Raw genomic sequence first — 19,508 nt, 5'->3', positions numbered from 1 at the left:
CTCTATATCTCTCAAGAGTGTAATCCCTTCAAAGGAGCTTTGATAAGAAGTAAATTACATAATCCTTCCTGACAGACAGAAAATCCAAGTCATAATGGGATCCTTCCTCCAAAATTTCAAAGTTAAGCTCCGCTTCTTTTTGGCATAGAGGTGCGCGTGCATGTGCTTTTGTGCATGAGTGTGTGCAGTAAAAAAAAAAAAAAAAAAAATCCTACCTGGGGTACTTTTGTAGAAAAACAGATAGCTGTCAAAGTCTCCTTTGGGCTCCTTCCATGAAACCAGGAGTTTGCTTGAGCTCAGCACTTTGAAACGCAGCTTCCTCGGAGCTGGAACTGAAAAACAATTTTACTGTTAAATTGGCTCCAAAGAAGTTTGGGAATTATTAAAAAGAAAACAAACAAAAAAAACATGTTAAATTAATCAAAAATGTCCTAAATATCAGTCACCATAAATAGAAAAAAAATATGTGAGCAGTTAAATCCAGAATGGCCAACAAAAAGCTGCAAATCGATGCGACTTTGACAGGAAATAAATGAATGAATGGTTGCATGGAAGGACACAGAGAGGGCTGAAGGTCCTACATCCATGAGAGCCACATAAGGCAGAGTATAAAGGAGGAAAAAATAGAGGAATGTCTTCTTATGATCAATTTATGTTAAACACCACTCCAGAGACAAGAAACAGTGCAAAAAAATTTTTTTTGCAAATGTATGTGTCACTTATCTAATCTATAGTGTATACATAAAGGAGAAGTGATTGGTGTACAGTGGCATTTTCATCTTATCCCTTGCAGCCCTCTGTCAATGAAAACAGATGCGCTGTGGCCTGTTAAAAATGGTGACAGCAGCCTTTCTGTCACAGTTTGCCGAGGCAAACTGCGTGGAGTGTGAAGAGTGGACGCAGGTGCAGACATCTAAAACTCAAACTTAACTGATGATGAGCCGTTTATTAAGGCAGAACAGTACAAAATAAAAGGGCAAAAACAATGCAAACTAAGCAATAACCTAAACTGGGCAAACTAGAAATGAAACACGAACTATGAAAAACCCTGGCAAACAGAAAAACAAACAAAACTCTAAACATGGCAATGATGATGAGGATATATGAAAACCTGAACGTAGGACATGGCATGGGAAGACTGAATGAGAAGGCACAGACTAAATACACACAGGAGGCTAATGAGAGAAGTGGGAACACATGGGGAACAGCTGACACATGAACATAACGATGTCACAGTGGAAGAGTAAAACTAAACACGATGAACACAGGAACACAAGACCTCTTCAAAATAAAACAGGAAACATAAGACGCAGACATGACAACCTGAACTTGACAACGTAAGACACAGACATGAAACACATGAAGGGCAAAGGAGACTTAACAGGGGTGGAAGACACAAGGGGAATCTAATAACAAAGAACTATAACAACCTAGGCATGATAAAAAATGAACTTAGAAAACCTGAAGGGCTTAAACATAAACCATAAACTAAAACTCAAAACGCTGGGTCAAAAGACCCAGGATCGTGACACTTTCTCTGCAGGAGTCTGAGTTTGTGCAGACTGTGGTTTCTAACAAACAAAGAGAGCACATTTTTTCAAATAAAAGTATGGCAGAAAGGCAGACGACTTTTTCACATCTCCAGACGGAGCAATGTAATGTAGGAATGAGTAGGAATCCGACTAATTCACTTTAGTTGAAAGTGGATGTAATTTTTATGCCTCGTTTCACCCTTTTGGTATATTATTCTTTGCTAGTGTTAATACAAAAGATGTAAGCCCAGCACACGCATTTTTGTCACGCTTCCTTGAGAAGTGGATCCATTTTTCAGTCAATAAATTGTCTCTTTTAAGAAGTTTGTTGGGAAAAGGAAACAACTGAAACTTTAACAATGACAAATATATGAACAAAAAGGTGCTGAATGAAAACAGTATGAAATCATAAAGTTCCACCCATGAAAGTCAAATTGCGCTTGGCCGGTGTCCCGTTATAGGTAGTCTTTAGATCACTCCGTGGAAGCTCTGATCTGCACTTGTGCAGTTCATTCTGGAGTCAAGAAGCTGAATTTCACTTTGGAGAAGAGAGTAATGTTGCAGGGGGCCAGATCTACAATTTAGCAGAACTATGCATCAACAGTTTGACCCCAGGAAGGACAAATTTGTAATGCACATCACAGGGAATGTCAAAAACATGACTACCATCCTCTTGGTCATACTCCCAACCTAATGCACGGCTTTTGGGCTTTGGAAACTCCTCGTCTAAAAACAGCTCTTTGGCAGAACCCCAGCTCCCATCCTGACTGAAAATTGGGCCTATTTAGAACATAAGTATTGTGTGAAGAGCAAACATATATCCAGGGGCATACATGAAAGACGAACTTAAACGGCAACATGTTGGAGCGGTCCAGAGGTGCAAAAGGGGGCATCCTTAAGGGGGCATCCCATTTGCCTGAATTTTAGGCAAATAGCAAGGACTTTGCTTTTTCACATCTAGCAATTAATAGGATCATGTGAATTTTTCACATGAGCAAGTTTTGAATCAAGAAACTGTTGAGAAAGCCTGAAAGTTTTTTACCACTGGAAGAAAAAGAGCTTTACATAAAATGTTACATGTCAAAGTATCCCTTCAAGCAGTAATAACGCTTGAATGGCTTCATATTTTAATTGCACACCCAAATAATCTTTCAGTCTACAGGGACTGTAGCCTATAATAAGTCACAATAGTGAGTGTGAACATGTGAAGAGCTTGCATTAGGCATGAAGGAGAAAGTCAAAAGCAGGGGATAATGCACTGACAAATCTGAGACACGCTGTTCAGGATTTCCACTCAGAGGTGAGGACAGACTTCCAACCCTCTAAATGGAAAATCCCATTAACGGCATAACAAAAAAGGCACTGTATCATATAAATTGATGTTATAATAAAGGTGACAACATCAGACCCGCGGTGCTCAGCTTGGTTAATGGCCTCATGTTGAAATGTCTTGACGTTCTGTGTAATCTTCAGTCGCGCACCATGAAATTTCTATACACCCGTGCATCTTCTTGAAGTAAACACTTTCCTCTTAAAGTCCAACTCATCAAAACCAACATCAGCCCTCCCTTCCAAACAACTTTAAAATGTTAGTCATGGCATTACCTCACAAATGTAAAATCAAGCCTCGACTTTTAGGGAAGCCAAAAAAGAAACAGAAACCAGTCTCAAACAAGGACGACTTCTCGAACTTGTCATCGGGAGATCTTCTGCGCGATCGTTCTGCAACACATCACAGTCTCACCTTTTTTGTGCTGCTTTTCTTAAATCTCACCACCTATCCTCAGAATGCATGGGGTGGAAGTGTATAATTACACAACACAATGAGAATCTATGAATAATTTAAGCGAGTGATAGAGCTGAGTAGGTTATGACTTTGGTATCGTTTAGTGCGCCTGATAGTAGGTGAAATGAGTTGGCAGACAGGGGTACTAATAATGTGGTGACAATTGCGTTGAATGTCTGGATTTTTGCTTGGCATGTCAATGAAAACGCATACACACAGTGAATAATAAAAAATAAGACAATGTAAAATCTAAATGATCCAACTGTAACCCTTCAGAATGATTGTCAAGATCTTTAAGTAGGAGGCAATACCAGAGACAGCAACCATGATTAATGAATATGGACACAAATGCTGTGGATGCTGACAGGATACAGAGTTCTCTGATATAAATTACCCTTCAAAAAACCGACACGCCTGTTCTTGTTTATCCCCGTACAGCTGTAAATATCATCCAAGAGCTCCACATTCTGCACTGCCTCTCTAAATCTAAGATGCTTTCGTGGAACACATTACACATCCACGCTCTGTATCTCACAATAAAATACTCTGCGGAAATACTAGACCTGCCCTGGACTTGCACAGTGCATACCCATCTATAACACAATGGTGTATTACGCAGCCCAGAGTAATTTATCTGAAAGAGTTACACCACTGGAATTAGCCAGCCCCCAACAGCTACTCGCAGGAGCTTTTTGGCAGGTAGTAAATGCTCCTCCAAACCTTTGGCAAAAGCTTCACGACTTCTGCATAGCAACAAAATTTTGCTTCGGTAAATAGTCTGAATCACTGAGGCCTCAATGAAAAACCCCCCAGTGTGAAAATGATACGCGCTTTGAAAAAACAATATTTAACATGTTCTCCTCGTGCCGCTGAACCTTAATTCACAGGTTCCAATTTCAAGGTTGAACTTGAGTAATCTCCCGACTCGGTGGGGAGCCTGGACTAGAAAAATCTTTTAACTGGAGGCCCAGTATGAACTGGCATTATCTGCGTTCCAGCGATACAAGCACAGCTTGATGCCTCAGTTTCAGAAGAGATGACTCTTCCCAGGATTAGGAGCGCTGAAAGCTAGCAGGGATTCCTGGTAGATGAGTAAATGCTTGCTGTCCAATCCTCTGCTTCACTTCATCTTCTCACTCAGCTCTTGTCTCCGTTTCAAACTTCCTCTGCTTTTCTTCCCATCTTCTGATTTGGCTCACTGTCCACTCTGTGTTGGCTTAATTTCATCCAGCTTCTCTCCTGTGCTCTCTCTTCCCTTCTCTCTTCCGTGCTCAACAATCTCTCTATCCGACTTCCATTCATCTCTCTTTTCTTTATGCTCTGTTTCATCTCATGTCTTTCCTTTTGTCTTCTCTGAGATTTCTGCTTTTTGTCAATCTCTATTTTCATTGCCAACCATCCCCTTTCCCTCCATCTCTGTCTCCTCTTTACCCCCTCTTAGCCTCTCATTTCTTTAATTTTCTCATCATTTTTGTCCCTATCCATTTCTTTCCCTTTCTTTGTCCCCTACTTTCCACTTTCACCCTCTTCTTAAGTTGACAGTACTTTGTTACTTCCTCCCTCTTTCTTTCTTTCCTTTTTATCTTCATTCCTGGACTCTCTTTAATTTTAGTCTTCCTTCTTTTAAGTTGCTGCTTTCCTTTTTACAGAAAACCTACAGGCTCCACTTTGAGTGTTCAGGCCTTCACTACTCAGGATTTATGTACGACAACTGTTGGCTTGCGATGTCACCATAAGATAGCTACTGTGCTGTACATGAGAGAGATCAGGGGAAGTGTAGGAGTGTGTGTGTGTGTGTGTGCATTTAGTGTCTATTCAGCACCACAGCATGCATCCTTCAATGTGGTCGGCGTCTCGTTTTGCACGTAAACTACTCTGTTCACTGATGTAACACTTAACCCAAAATCACTGTGGCTCCTTTTTTTAAAAAAAAGTTTCATCACACCTTCTCTTCTTATCCTCCAGTTTAACAACCTTGTACCTCTCCTCTTCACTTATATTCTGCTCTTTTATCAAGTTATTTAAGCATGTTTGCTCGTTTCCCCCTCCTCTATGAGCGTTTTAGCGACTCACACCCCTTCTTTCTCTCTTTGCTTACCTGTGTAAGGGATGCCTTTTTACTTCATGCCTCATCTCTCTACTGCATTGCGCGTGTGTGTGTGTATGAGAGAGAGACAGAGTGTAAAATCTCTCTTTAAGTCGGCTGAATATTAAGAGTCTGTTGAAAAATCTGTCCCCATGTGCAGTCTGGTGAAAGAAGCCATAATATTCCACATACTTGCCAACCATCTGTGAAAAAAAATATCACCATGAAATACTCAGTCGGGTAAATTCTGCAGCAGATGACTGACATTAAACAGGAAGGAAATATTAAATTCTGGAGTTTATTACACTGACGCCGACATGTTCAAAACCCAGAGAAGTGTTAAGTGCAACGCAACATAAAATAAAATGTATTTTGCAGGAATAATTTGGTCTAATTCACCCACGAATCTATTACTAATATTGTATTTGTCACGTTAAACAAAGGAAATTAGGGATCAGTATATCTGCCTAACATCAGTAACAGTCAATATTATGATTATATAGAGTATTGTGTCACATCTGTTGCAAAGATAATGTAATGAGTAGCTGATAAACTTTAACCTCCTAAGATCTGAGCTCTTATTTCTCCTTGGACCTGACAAACATTAAAGTAAGCATCGTCTTCAACAGATTTTTCTTTTTCCTCCTCTGGGGGGATAACTGGTTTCTTTTACAGCATGACAAGAAAGTCAGAATTGTTTAACAGACTGCAAAATGCTTTATTGAGTGGAATGAAGTGTAAGGTGCAGAAAAGCCAAAATGTAATGTTCACACGAGGACTTCAGGTCCTGAGGAGATTAAGGCAGGGGCAGCTTGTAATAAAAATGCTTTGTCACATGAGTACAGATGGGCCAATAAATAACAATAAATGAATAAAGATGCAAACAAAACATTTTCATATCACTACCACTAAACCACACTGGTCAAGGATTTTTTTTTGTTGGTGTTTCTTCTTCTAGAGATCAAATGTGCTTTATGATGGACTGTGATGTGTTGAGGCCAGATATAAAAAGAGCTTGTCACTGTTACAAAGGTGCACGTGCTTTAGATGTAATGTAAATACACTAAAATGACCACTCAAAGCACTTTAGACTGTGAGCTAGATATATTCATATATACGTGTGTGTATACAAAAACAGTGGGATGCAAAAGTTTGGGCAACCTTGTTAATAGTCATTACTTTCCTGTATAAATCTTTGGTTGTTACAATAAAAAATGTCAGTTAAATATATCATATAGGAGACACACACAGTGATATTTGAGAAGTGAAATGAAGTTTATTGGATTTACAGAAACTGTGCAATAATTGTTTAAACAAAATCAGGCAGGTGCATAAATTTGGGCACCACAAAAAAAGAAATGAAATCAATATTTAGTAGATCCGCCTTTTGCAGACATTACAGCCTCTAAACGCTTCCTGTAGGTTCCAATGAGAGTCTGGATTGTGGTTGAAGGTATTTTGGACCATTCCTCTTTACAAAACATCTCTAGTTTCTTCTAGACTCCAGAATGAACTCTAGTAGCCTTAACTTTGTTTTAAACAATTATTGCACACTTTCTGTAAATCCAATAAACTTAATTTCATTTCTCAAATATCACTGTGTGTGTCTCCTATATGATATATTTAACTGACATTTTTATTGTAACAACCAACGATTTATACAGGGAAATAATGACTATTAACAAGGTTGCCCACACTTTTGCATCCCACTGTATGTTGCTTTGCAGCAATTTAAATCCAAGCTCAGAATTAGGGTCAAAAGGCCAAAAAAAGACAAGATACAAGATTTGACATTTTGATAATTGCATTCATATGAGCCCAGTTTCAGCAATGTTGGTGAAAAGAATGGCAGTCCAAAAATTAGCACCTGCCCTTGAAATCTGATGATTATTCTAATCATGTCTGGTTTTAATTAAGAACTAGAACTAGTGTCAACCAGCAACAAGGAGAGGTGAGATGTGAATATGGAAGCATTTCTTTTTTTTTTTTTTTTGCAAAATTTCAGGTTATTATCTCAAAATCTCAACATTTGGGATTATCTAAAAATTTAGAGTTAAGTACCAACTGGAAGGTTGGCGGTTCGATCCCCAGCTCCTGCTGTTGAAGAATCCTTGCAAAGGAAACTGAACCCTGAGTTGGCTGCAATGCATCCAGCGGTGAGTGTCAAATAAAAGTGCTTTGTGTGTGACTGGGTGAACCCGCATTGTACATGAAAGTGGTCTGAGTGTTCAAAACTGAACAGAAGGGTGCTGTGTAAGAACCAGTCCATTTAACTTCTGACAAAAAAACTTTCAGGTTTGAGTTAAGTCAAAATTTTGAGGTAAAAACCTGGAATTGTTATTTTTGAATGGTATTTTTTTTAAATCATTATTATTATTCAGTGGTGTAAACAAGCTTCCAAGGTTAAAAACCATAAACAGGTGTAACTGCATGAGACAGAAAGAGGCAAAGACAAGGAAAGAACGAATGCACCAGGACAGAAACCCCATGAATATATAACAAAAATCCAGGACCGTGGTGTCATTTCACACAGTCCCTAAATAAAACACGACTCGAGAATTCAGCAGTAACTTTGACTTGAATTAAAAAAAACAAGCTTTGCACAGAAGATGTTCTTTTTTTTTTTTTGGTAAATGAAGTTGAAATTATTATAATTACTCAAACTACTGCAATTATCTGCTGCAGTCCACAATAACTTGTGAAGGCAGTGGTTTTTAAACGCTACAACAAAAAAAACGCTTAAATTTGATCAGCCATTAAAAATAAAAAAGTGAAATAACAGTAAATAATTTTCCCTCAGCTGAGTTTCTCCATTGTTTTTCTGCTTGTGTCCCTCTAACGGAGCCCAACTCACAGTATGAGCACACTGCAGTGTACTTTATTAGAACTGTAAAATATAACGTTTGTATTCACAAGATTTTGATTTGAGTGAAGAAATAGAGGCGATTCAATGAAACTAAGTTGTTTGCTTGGTTTTTATCAAACTAGTGGTGTTTTTTAAACATTATAACAACATCATATTATTTCTGTCAAAGCAGGACCTCATTTACAGACCGCAGTATGTGAGTATCTTATCTTATGTAAGTAATTTAGCAGATGCAGGAAGTCACCTGAATATGTAGTGTATACACACAGACCACCAAAAGAAGAAAAATCCTCATTAATTCAAATTAAGATGCAATTACAATTTATTTATGTACAATCACGGAATATGATCTGCGTGCTCTGTCGGTAACGAGGGGGTAAAATTAGAAAAACTCCAGCGAGTCACATCTCCTACAATCCAATGCTCCATTTAGTCTAAAGTGGGTGATGATTATGACAAGCTGGATTACCAGCAGCAGCAGCCGCAGCAGAGTGACAGGGTGACAGCGGCCTTGGTTCAGATAATTTAACAGTTTTTTAAATTCAAAACAGGTTGTTCCATCTCATTCTCATTTTTTGTTTATGAATAAATGATTTCTCATCATTGGCTTCTCTCCCTGTTCATTATAACTGAAATTATTGGCCCGCACTTTCACTCATACTAATTCACCAGGCTGCCCTCTAACACACACACATGCAGAGAACCCCTACACACAAGCATCTTTACAATGACTGGCTCACCCATCCACGACTGAATATAATGAATAAATGCTCGACTGGCAATTATTCCTATTTGTTCTAAAATGAGGTCAGAGTTCAGAATTAATCATGGCAGACATCCACCATCACCACCATCTTTCCTCCATCTATTCTGCTTTTGCTGTACTGGAAGCATCTTCCCAGTGTCAGGTCGTGGCTGGCATCGTCTTAGTTGGAGCAGAAAATAAAATTTACATTTCCCTTTTTGTCACATCTCAAGGTCAAAGAGAAAAAAGAAGGCCAGAAAAACAACAACAACAACAACAACCGTAATGTGCTTTGTTGAACACTTCTGCCTTTCTTCATTAGAAACAGTATCGGATGCTTTTTGCAAGCCCGACGGATGAGCATAAATTTACTATGTGCATTAGAGACTGCATGTTGTGTCCTAAAAACATACATTAACCACTAGGAAACAGTATGCCATCAAGAGGACATCTTTCAGCTCAGCACCAGCTGACAATGTCTGTGAGAGAGATTTATCTTGTCCTGAAGGATTAGTTCAGGTTAAATTTCTCTCAGATTTTCAGACTTACTTAGCATCACCAAAACTGTTGGACAGACTGCCACAAAACAGTGAGAACAATATTTATGGTCCTGTGAGGAGAAACTCAGATGTTTTGGATGATCTTGTTTGTTTTCCTTTAGTGCTACCACATAGTTAATAGCTTGAGCTTATAATGAAACATCTTGACTATGACACAGTACTTTGTGAAACTCTTGAGCAACTTGTCCTGGGTATATCCCGCCTCTCACCCTGTGATAGCTGGAAGAGACCCCAGCCCCTCGTGACCCTCAACTGGTTAAGCAGAAGGGGATGGATGAATGGATGGATGTGTGAGATAGATGAACCAATGTTGTGTATTTTAAATTGTGTCTTTGGGTACTTTGTTACAAGCACTCTGTTACAAGAACACAATTTGTTTCCCATATTTTTGCAAAAGATAACACAGTTTGACAGAATAAATGAGTGTTTTAGCACCAACAAGGTGATTTAAAGAGCTGAACACTTGGCATATGGTGGCACAGTGTACATTTCTCCTCGGAAAACCTGAGTACTTTGGACAAGAGGAGGACAAAAGAAAAAGCAGATGGCCTAAAAAACTATTTACAGCAGATAAAAAGTATCTGAAAGTTCTGTCTTTTAAGAAATATCTGAAAGAGATGCACCTGGCCCTTGAGTAGATCCATCTACTGTTCACTAAAGCCTCATCAAAAATGGTCTCAGTGGATGAATGGCTGTCAAGAAGCCATTCATAATGAAGGCGGACAGGAAGAACAGGATGAGGTGTGCCAAATTACACAACAACTGGACTGAAAATCAGTGGCAATGGGTCTGATGGAGTGATGAATCCAAATCTGAAATGTTTTATTCAAATTATCATAAATATGTTCAGAGGAGGTCAGGAGAGAAGTGCAACACTGAGTGTCTACAGCCATCTGTGAACAATACTGTACTTAAAGAATCTACTAGAAAGTTTTCCTGAGAGAGGCTGTGTTGAGGACTAAAGGTGATCATAGCAAATGTTGACTTTCAAGCTGATTAGAATTGCACATCTCTGTTTTATATACCTTATATAGTGTATTTCCTGGCTCAAGCACAGTGCCATACACATTCTCTAACTGTCCTTTATAATGCAAACAGTAGCACAAAGTTTCTATTTATCAAATCAACTGGTTAATTTACAAATACTTGAAAAACTAAAGACATCTACTTCAGCTAAAAATTAACTAAAAAAACAATATTGCTTTACAGACATCATCAATTTAATGTTAATGTTACCAGTAAGTACAGAGTGAGCCTACATCTGGACAACACATGTGACAGTTAACTCTTATTGGGTATTCACTGGATACAAATCTTACAATAAGCATATTTTTGGAGCAGACTTGTAGCAGACTAAAAAATCATGAGTACATAATTTACATCATATCAGTTTCAGCGGTAAGCTGTCATTTCATTGGTCTCAGAAAAACTTTTTTAAAATACAAAAACAAGCTATACAATCACTGATATTAGTTTTGTTTTATTCCAAAAGAATAAACTAATATTAAGCAACACTGAGATTAGAGTATTATTTTCTGATAATACTGTTAAATACTCAATAATTTTCTATAATTCTTAACCGGTGCCCTCGTTAAAGGGACTTCCTGACAATATCCAGACAGTTGCTCTGTACATACAGACATCCTGCATGGGAAGGGCACATGCTAATCCTCAAGCTAAAATCCCCTCTGACCAGATGTTGCAGCTTACAGGGACAGACTGGGCACAAAATTAATGGCTATCACATGCTCCCTAATGAAGGGATTGAACAGGGCATAGTCCTGTAGTGTCTGGGAGGTCGTCCATGTTCTGCTGTGGTTCACTGGCATCAAATTAATTGTGTCCCACTTCTGTCTCACCTCTTATTTCTGTCCGTCTGCAGTGAAAAATATGACCTATGGAACTATGGACAGTGCAGAGAAAGATCTTTGACAAAAAGAGGCAGCGGTGGGGAATGGGTGAGGCTGACATAACGATAAACATACAGAGAAGGAATTTTAAAGTAGTTGCTATTTATTAGGGATTCCCAATGGTCAGACACAAATAGCCACGTGCTAATCAGATCTAGTTTTAAAAGATTAGCTTTAAGCAAAAGCTATGTAACCTCTGGAACACCACCCAGTGATTGACGCATGTTTAAGGTGGAATTCTTTTAACGTAGCTGTAAAAAACAGATCGATAAATGGATTTTGACAGATGTGGCTAATGAATTTTGAACGTCACAACCTGGAAGGAATATGAGCGGCTCACCCATACACACACACACGCAAGCACGCACACAAACAAAGAACATTCAACTAAATATTTCATCTTCCCTCAGGGTCATTTGAATATGATCACTATCTTGATCGTGAAAGGTCTGACCATCTGTACAAGCTTGCTAAATACTCATAAACAGAGCCAACTTATGCACAAAATCCACTTAAACACACACACAGGTGCACACACACACAGACACTCATTCACTGCATCCATAAGACTGAGTATAGAGCCTCTGGATCCATTAGTTATAATAAGCTGAAATTTACCAGTAATGCATCCTACAGCCGTAGAGGAGATATCAGATGGTTATATTTACCATCTGAATACCAATGAAGTAGCACAACATGAATAACCTAATTGAAAAGGACTGGCTTTTTTATACACATGTGAAAATGTTTGCACAGGACCACACAGAGTCGTGTGAAAAACAAAGTACACCCGGCGATTCAACAGCTGTAGAACCACCGTTAGCAGCAAACTATTTTTTTCACTCATTCTGTTAGATATCTGCTGCTTTGCATCATTGTCTTTTTTCATGACCCATTTTTATGCTTAAGCTGTCCGACAGACGGCCTCACATTTGACTCTAGAATACTTTGGTATACAGCTCAGTGACTGCAGGCTGCCCAGCTCCTAAAACAAACCAAAATCATCACCCCTCCACCACCGTGCTTCAGAGGTGGTATGAGGTGGTGTGCTGGTATGTCAAAAGGATGTTGTTACAGAAGTGTTGTGGTTCGTTCAGATGCAACGAAAACTGAAACTTTTTTTTTGTTGTTGTTCTGTTTGTTTTGGGGGTTTTTTGCATTTTCTTTGAGAATTGCACAGTTGGACTTTGGGGTGAATTTACTTGGAAGATTGTGAGACTGATTGCTCCAGACCAGCCAACTGCCAAAGCTTCTGCTTTTATAAAGGTGCTCAGACTTCCTGATAGTCACTTAATGAAATGTATTTGGTTAGCAGGACCTTGATGATATTTACCATCTTAATTCCTGTTGTGTACTTAGTTTTCACATGACAGCGAAGAGTCCTGTGGAAACTTTCTTTCTGTTTGTTTCCCTGAAGCCAATAAAGTAAACGTATCAACAAATATTGGGGGAGGACCAGCAGGAAGAGTCTCAGTATCATTCAAAAACACACACTGTTTCATTTTAACACAAATGTGCTGATATATCCTCATAATGATGATAATAACCCATGTTCAAGTGGATGCCATCCAGATACTTAATGTGATCAAAAATATGGCACAAATCAGACAACAATGCACATTTTGATGAAACTCAGGTTTGCTGAGGTGAAGATAATTGCAAAGCACACTGGAGTGTTATATACTGAGCAGCACATTGTGAAGCAAATCATCCCAGCGTGAAGCGCACTATTACGCTTTTATTAAAGCCTCTCTGAAGCGTGGCAGCATCAGCAACAGGGTGGCAAGTGTTGCCATGCTGCCAGGGTAAGTCGGCATGATGATATGAAGGTGATATGAACTAGAGCATGATGTGATTGGACTGAGCCCGCACGCCAAACAGCGATATGATGAAGGGGGTGATGAGGGAAGAAAGGCGGAGGATGAGAAAGCAGAGAGGGGGGGTATGTGGATATAGTGGAGGTCAAACAGGTAAGAGTAAGGGGATTGGATGGGGTGACCTGATCGGGGGGATAAGAGAAATGAGACAGCAAGGGGAATTGGAGAAGAGGAAAACCACTTACCTTGACCCTGTGCCTTACTGGGGTAATAGGAAACAAGGGCCAGTAACACCAGTGGAGCCCACAAACACCAACTGATCTGCCCCATTGACAACATCCTCAAAACCAACAGTCTAGACCTGCAAGGACAGAAAACAGATCAGCAAGAAAGAAAGAAACAAGAGCGGAGATTTAACTGCATGAATGTCACTCGGCCGCGGGGCGACTCAATGCTTCAGTTCACTGATCTAGAATCAGTTATTTTGTTTAATATCAACTTTTTTTAACAGTTACAGAGCAGAAGCTTCACAGTCTACACTGACCACAGAGCTGCAGCTGAGCCTCCCGCCTACACAAAACGAGCCAGACGCAAAACAGTGGAGCACTTTGTTGAAGAGAAGAGAAGAGAAGAGAAGAGAAGAGAAGAGAAGAGAAGAGGTCAGACAGAGTGACAGTCAGTTTGATTGACAGTCCAGAGAGGGAACATTTCACAAAGCCATTGTTCAACCAAAAGAGCAAACACTTCTTCCGTATCTCATCTCCTCCTTTCACCCCTCACTTTTTTGTTCTCTCTCCTCCACATTACCCCTAACCCCTCGCCTCCTCTCCCACCTCTCTGCCACTCTTTAGTATGAGCACTGATGGACACACAGATACCTTCTGATTTTCTCTTTTAGACCCACCTCACTACAGTCACACATGTCGCCGCATGGATTAAAGGACATGTGAAAGAAGAAAAAAGTCCTTTGATGACGATCGATCGTTCTGTGGTGTTGAATGAGCAGCAGGTCTTTCATTCAGACGTTGTCAAAAAGCAGAATTAATAAGAATACACAAGAATGGGGGATTATTTGTCCTAGTTTTTCATACTTATGGAGAGGGATGGAAAAGTGAAACTACTTCATTTGTAATAAATCTTTCACACACACTGACAATGCAACATTTTACACACACAAAAACTTCATCGGGGCTGCTAAAGTAAGATGATTAGACTCAGAGGGAGCGCAAACGGTCCTCCCGTGGTCCTAACAGCAAACCTTTAAATAGGGACCAAAGTTTCCCTTGTCTCCGGATTGCATCGATGATGACGATAATCCGTCTTTTAATTCGAGGGGAAAATTTGCAACCGGTTTACTGCTTTAATTGCTTAATGAAGACCAGAGAAAAGGCGTCAACTTCAATAAAATCTAGCCATTTTTTCCTTTAATTTTTTTTTTTTTTTTTTTTTTGTTTTTAGAAAAATACTAAATATAATAAGAAAGACCGAGAAAGACACGCGGATCAGTTAAGAGTAAATCATTTTAACACATCAGGAGTAAAATACAAACTGATTGTTTCGTAGGTGAAATTTTCCTTAGCTTAAGAGATTTTTTTAAACATACGCTAAATTACTTGTCTATTTTCCACCTGCTCTCAAGCCTGCAAGTTTAATTTCATGACGGCAGCATGAATGCGTCCCCGGTGATCATGTTGAAGTGCTCCAGAGTGATTTAATTTAAGTTTCTCAGGCAGATTTCTCTCAAACTATCAGACCTATTCAAATTAACCGATTTGGCCGAAATACTCCAGCGCCAGCAGCACACCTGAGACCGACTCAGTTGCCCGCACAATGAATGAAATCGCCTTTCATACCTCTCCAGTCATCAATTCAAAGCGTCCTTTTATCCCCCAAAGGAAATCCCGTGAATACCAAAGACCGCTCCTGCTTCTGCCTCCCAAAAGGGTTCCTCTTTCTTCTCACTCTTTCTTCCCCTCTTCCTTTCTCTCACTCCTTCTCTCCGGATACAGTTCGTTCAGTCCGGAGTGGGTGTTTCTCTCCTCGTTATTCAGCCATCCCTCCCTCCGGCTATTCCTCCCTGTCCCAACCCTTTCCTTCACCCGGATTCATCTCACAGAGAGAAAGAGAGAGAGAGAGAGGAGCGAACCAGTGGCGCTGCGCAAAATCCTCCGCTGCCAACCTGCAGGTTTTAAATTGGCTTCAGCCCCTCAGGGTCCCTTATGTGCGCCTCCGCGGTCACGACGGGACTTGTCGTGGAGGACGTATCTGTAATCTGCGGCTTTAAAGGACCCACACGGTTATTGTATGTGCGCGGTCTTTTTTCTTCTTTCTGAAAAAGGCTCTGTGCGCTCAGAGCAGGTGTCTGGCCATGCCCTGCTGCGCTGCCAGCTTTGATGTTGAAGGCACAGTGACACAGGTTTTCACCTCAGCTCAAAACTGGAGTTTAAAAGAAAGAATCTGACAGGAACCATATGGAACATTTTAGCTTCACAGTTTCACTTTATTGCATCCATAAGCCTAAATGTTCAGCTCTGGGTTTATGAACAAAGCTTGGAAATCACTTGAAATCTTTCAAGACTGTTTTTCTGTTCCCCGGTAGAACAATCCTGTCTCCACAATTTACCCAATTCAATTAAACGTCTGCCTGAAATAAAACTAAATATTTTGAAATTCTCAAATTCAAATATGAGCTCAAGTTCTTTTGTGTCAGAAATTTGTATCTAATACAAAACATTTTCAAACAAATAAGTGCACAATGTTGGCTTAATCTAATTATAAGATTCTTAATTGTTCCTAACCTAAGACGGCGTCTCTCAAACCTCTGGGTGTTAACTTAATTTCAAGTTTGTAATGTATTATTATTCAGTCAGCTAGCTATTGGGATTAGTTGTCCAAAATTGGATCCAACTTTAAAATGTCAAATCTTGTAGTTCCTCTGATGGCCACTTGAGGCCGACTACAAAAGTCATTCTCTATAGACTTCCATGGTAAACCCCCTAGTGTTATTTATTTCAAGCAAGTTTACAAGCATGGTACAAAAATAGTTTTGGCCTCTATAAATTCAATTCAGTTCAATTTTATTTTATTTTATAGCACCAAGGTAAAGACCCCACAATCATACAAATAATCATACAGAGAAAAGTTCCAGCAGTCAGATAACCCCCTTTGAGCAAGCTCTTGGTGACAATTGGAGGGAAAAACTCCCTTTTAACAAGAAGAAACCTCTGGCAGAACCAGGCTCAGGAGGGGCGGCCATCTGGTGGCCATCAGGTGAGGGGAGGAAGACAGGACAATAGACATGCTGTGGAAGAGAGCCAATGTCTGAACTCTCAACTGTTGGTGCCATTTGAAGCATTAGTTAAGCCATTATATGACTAATATTATGGCTTACTGTAAGGTACTGACCTTCCAAGCAGTTTGTGCTTCAGTTTTGTTGAGTGCAATTCAAGTATTTTAGCCTGTTACTTGGAACTAATTACTAATTACTAATTTGTAGCGATTCTGTGAATTCCAACTGTATGGTTTATGACTGGCCTTCCAGCTTAGCAGATAGCACAGCACTACACCCTCTTGTGTAATACAGTTGTTGTTTTTTTTATTTAACAGCAGGGAAAGAGTGTGAAGCGGGGAAATCACTGGTGAGTAACAGTTCACTGAACGGGAGCGCTTTAAAAAAATTCTTGTTCCAGTGTTCAGGACAGAGTTGCAGGCTGGGGTTTTCTAGAAGGTAAGGCAGTGGAAGGCGGACAGGTGAGCTTTAACTAGATTAATCCTTTCACAGAAACTAACCAGCTCGGGATAGCAGACGATTTCTGGTGAGAGAGCTCCTTCAGCCGACTGAGAGAGTCATTAGGAAGCAGAGGGGAATGAGGCGTTTGTGAGGAGAATTCACAGGGAGCTTCAACAAACATCAGAGAGCCTGATTACCAGAGTGGGCTCGAGCTGGTCCTTAAGTATAGGAAGGTAATGAGCTGACAGCACACAGGTGCAGAGTGGAAAGGCAGCAGGCTTCACTTGCAGGGTGGGTCTTCCCGACTCCACCTGAGGGCAGGGGAAAGGAGAAGAGTGGATAGTTAAGAGAGAGAAAGAAATGACGAGGGAAAAAGCCCTAACCAGCCCTGGACATGTAGTCCATCTATGGTAACATCTATGGTCCAGTGAACCAGCATCGCTGTGGTCAAAAACAGAGGCTTCAGAGTGCAGCGTCTAAATCCAATTCAATTCAATTCAATTCAATTCAATTTTATTTATATAGCGCCAAATCACAACAAAAGTCGCCTCAAGGCGCTTCATAGATACAGAGAAAAACCCAACAATCATATGACCCCCTATGAGCAAGCACTTTGGCAACAGTGGGAAGGAAAAACTCCCTTTTAACAGGAAGAAACCTCCGGCAGAACCAGGCTCAGGGAGGGGCGGCCATCTGCTGCGACCGGTTGGGGTGAGAGAAGGAAGACAGGATAAAAGACATGCTGTGTCCAGTGGGTGACATCTTCACACCTACATATATACCTTTTATATACAGCCTATGGTGCTTGATGCAGACTCTCAAGCACTTGAAAAACCTGGTTTCAGATAGATGACTGCAAATTTTTTGCCAGTTTACACAATGCTGTCCAAAATGTGACACAATTAGGTGACATTTTGAAATGAATCCTTTAGTTTCGACTTTCTTGCTGAGAAATGTGAATATTGATGCACGACTAATGTTGCTGACTAATGTTGTTTTGTCAAAGTCTGTGGTGGGTCACATTTATCCACATTTATGCATTCAAGGTGTCCTTTGAGCATGATGCACAGGATTATGGCAAAAGTAAGACGGAGTAGTCATCCCCACCTGTCATTTTGCAGGGTTCAGGATGTTTCCTGAAACCATGACCTTTATCAAAACCTAACCAAACAGTGAGTGAAAGTAAAGGCACTCAGCTCAAAAGTGAGAATTAGCAGCACCTGGCAAAACAGCATCATATGATGAGAACATTTTGTGTTCTTCAACAAATTATTCTTTCAAACTAAATGAGCATTATAATGGATTAGCCAGCACCACGGGTTCCTCCATCGGGCTGTGAAAAAGACTTGAGCGCACTTTGAAATCCTGTTTATGCACTCAGCTCTGCTGCTCTTGAAGAAACTGAGGAAATTTGCCCTGAGGGCGGAAGAATGGGAGTCATGGGAAACTGAGACAGGTGAAATGTGCCAGTGGCTGAGTTGAAACGCTGAACAGCTACACTCCAGGTGTGTCCCTGGGGCACATAAATGCTCTTAGCACAGACATGCACGTTTTAGCGCCAAAGTGCTGTCCAGATGTCATAAACACTATAATCAGGTGGATAAGGATTCTGCGTCCACGTCCCTCTCTCCCGTCCTCCCTTCCTGTCCTTCTGCTGTCCCCTCTCCCTTCATGTTTTCTGTTTGTAGAAGACCACACAGCAGATAAATGCAGCGCGTGTAGACACTGCGCCACAGTGTCTGCTGTCATATTCAGGGATTGAGGTTAAGACATAAGCATAATAAATCAGTGGTACTTCTATAACTAAAAATTCCACAATATATTCATTATATATTCATATATTTATGCTTAAGGGGGAAAAGTGCTTGCATGAACCTGTGTGTGAATGAGGATTGTAGTATAAACCACTGTGGTTACTCAAGCTGAGTTAAAAAGCACTATACAACAACCAGTCCATTCACCATGTCTCTGTTACTCTTGTGAATAATTTAGTATGGAAAAGGAATTTGACAAACTGGTTTATTTACCAGATAAAGAGGCACTAAAACCAGATAAATCCAGCTTGGCTGTGATGTGTAATCCTTATTGATGTCACTTTATATTCTGAGTCCTTAGTGGGATCTGACTGACAGCTCTGCTCTACTGACTTACAGGCCAACGGACCTGAAGACCTGCCCGATGTATGAACCACAGCACTGTCCTCACCGCAGGTCCCTTTCCTCCTATTCACTCCTCTTGATGTCCTCTCTTTATTCACCTTTTTATCATCTCCTTTTTTTGCCTCCCTCATTGTCCTTTCCATTTTTTCCTCCCTTTTCACCTCCCTTACTGATCTTTTCATCCTCCTTCTGTCTCCTCCGCCATCACTGTCCATCCCGACTGGGGCTTTGTTGAATAAATAAATCACTCACGTGGTGAAGTTGATCTGCAGGTCATTTAGCTCAGTGCCATATGGTCCAACTGTGATGCTTCATAA

General features: G+C 40.2%; 1 protein-coding gene across 1 annotated transcript in view; it reads right to left on the bottom strand.

The window, feature by feature from the left end:
- LOC120722258 (collagen alpha-1(XIV) chain-like) overlaps window positions 1-15,628 on the bottom strand; it is a 154,349-nt gene extending 138,721 nt beyond the window's left edge. The window contains exons 1-3 of the mRNA XM_040013171.1: window positions 15,156-15,628; window positions 13,548-13,663; window positions 216-332 (exon numbers count right to left, since the gene is read on the bottom strand). Of these exons, the coding sequence (XP_039869105.1) occupies window positions 216-332; window positions 13,548-13,641 (211 nt within the window). The 5' untranslated portion in view covers window positions 13,642-13,663; window positions 15,156-15,628. The remainder of the gene's footprint in view (window positions 1-215; window positions 333-13,547; window positions 13,664-15,155) is intronic.
- Window positions 15,629-19,508: the final 3,880 nt, after the last annotated feature.

This window comes from Simochromis diagramma, unplaced genomic scaffold, assembly GCF_900408965.1.
Source record: "Simochromis diagramma unplaced genomic scaffold, fSimDia1.1 OVJJ01000618.1, whole genome shotgun sequence".
In the NCBI taxonomy this organism is placed as follows: Eukaryota; Metazoa; Chordata; class Actinopteri; order Cichliformes; family Cichlidae; genus Simochromis; species Simochromis diagramma.
This window is presented reverse-complemented; position numbering and strand designations above follow the sequence as displayed.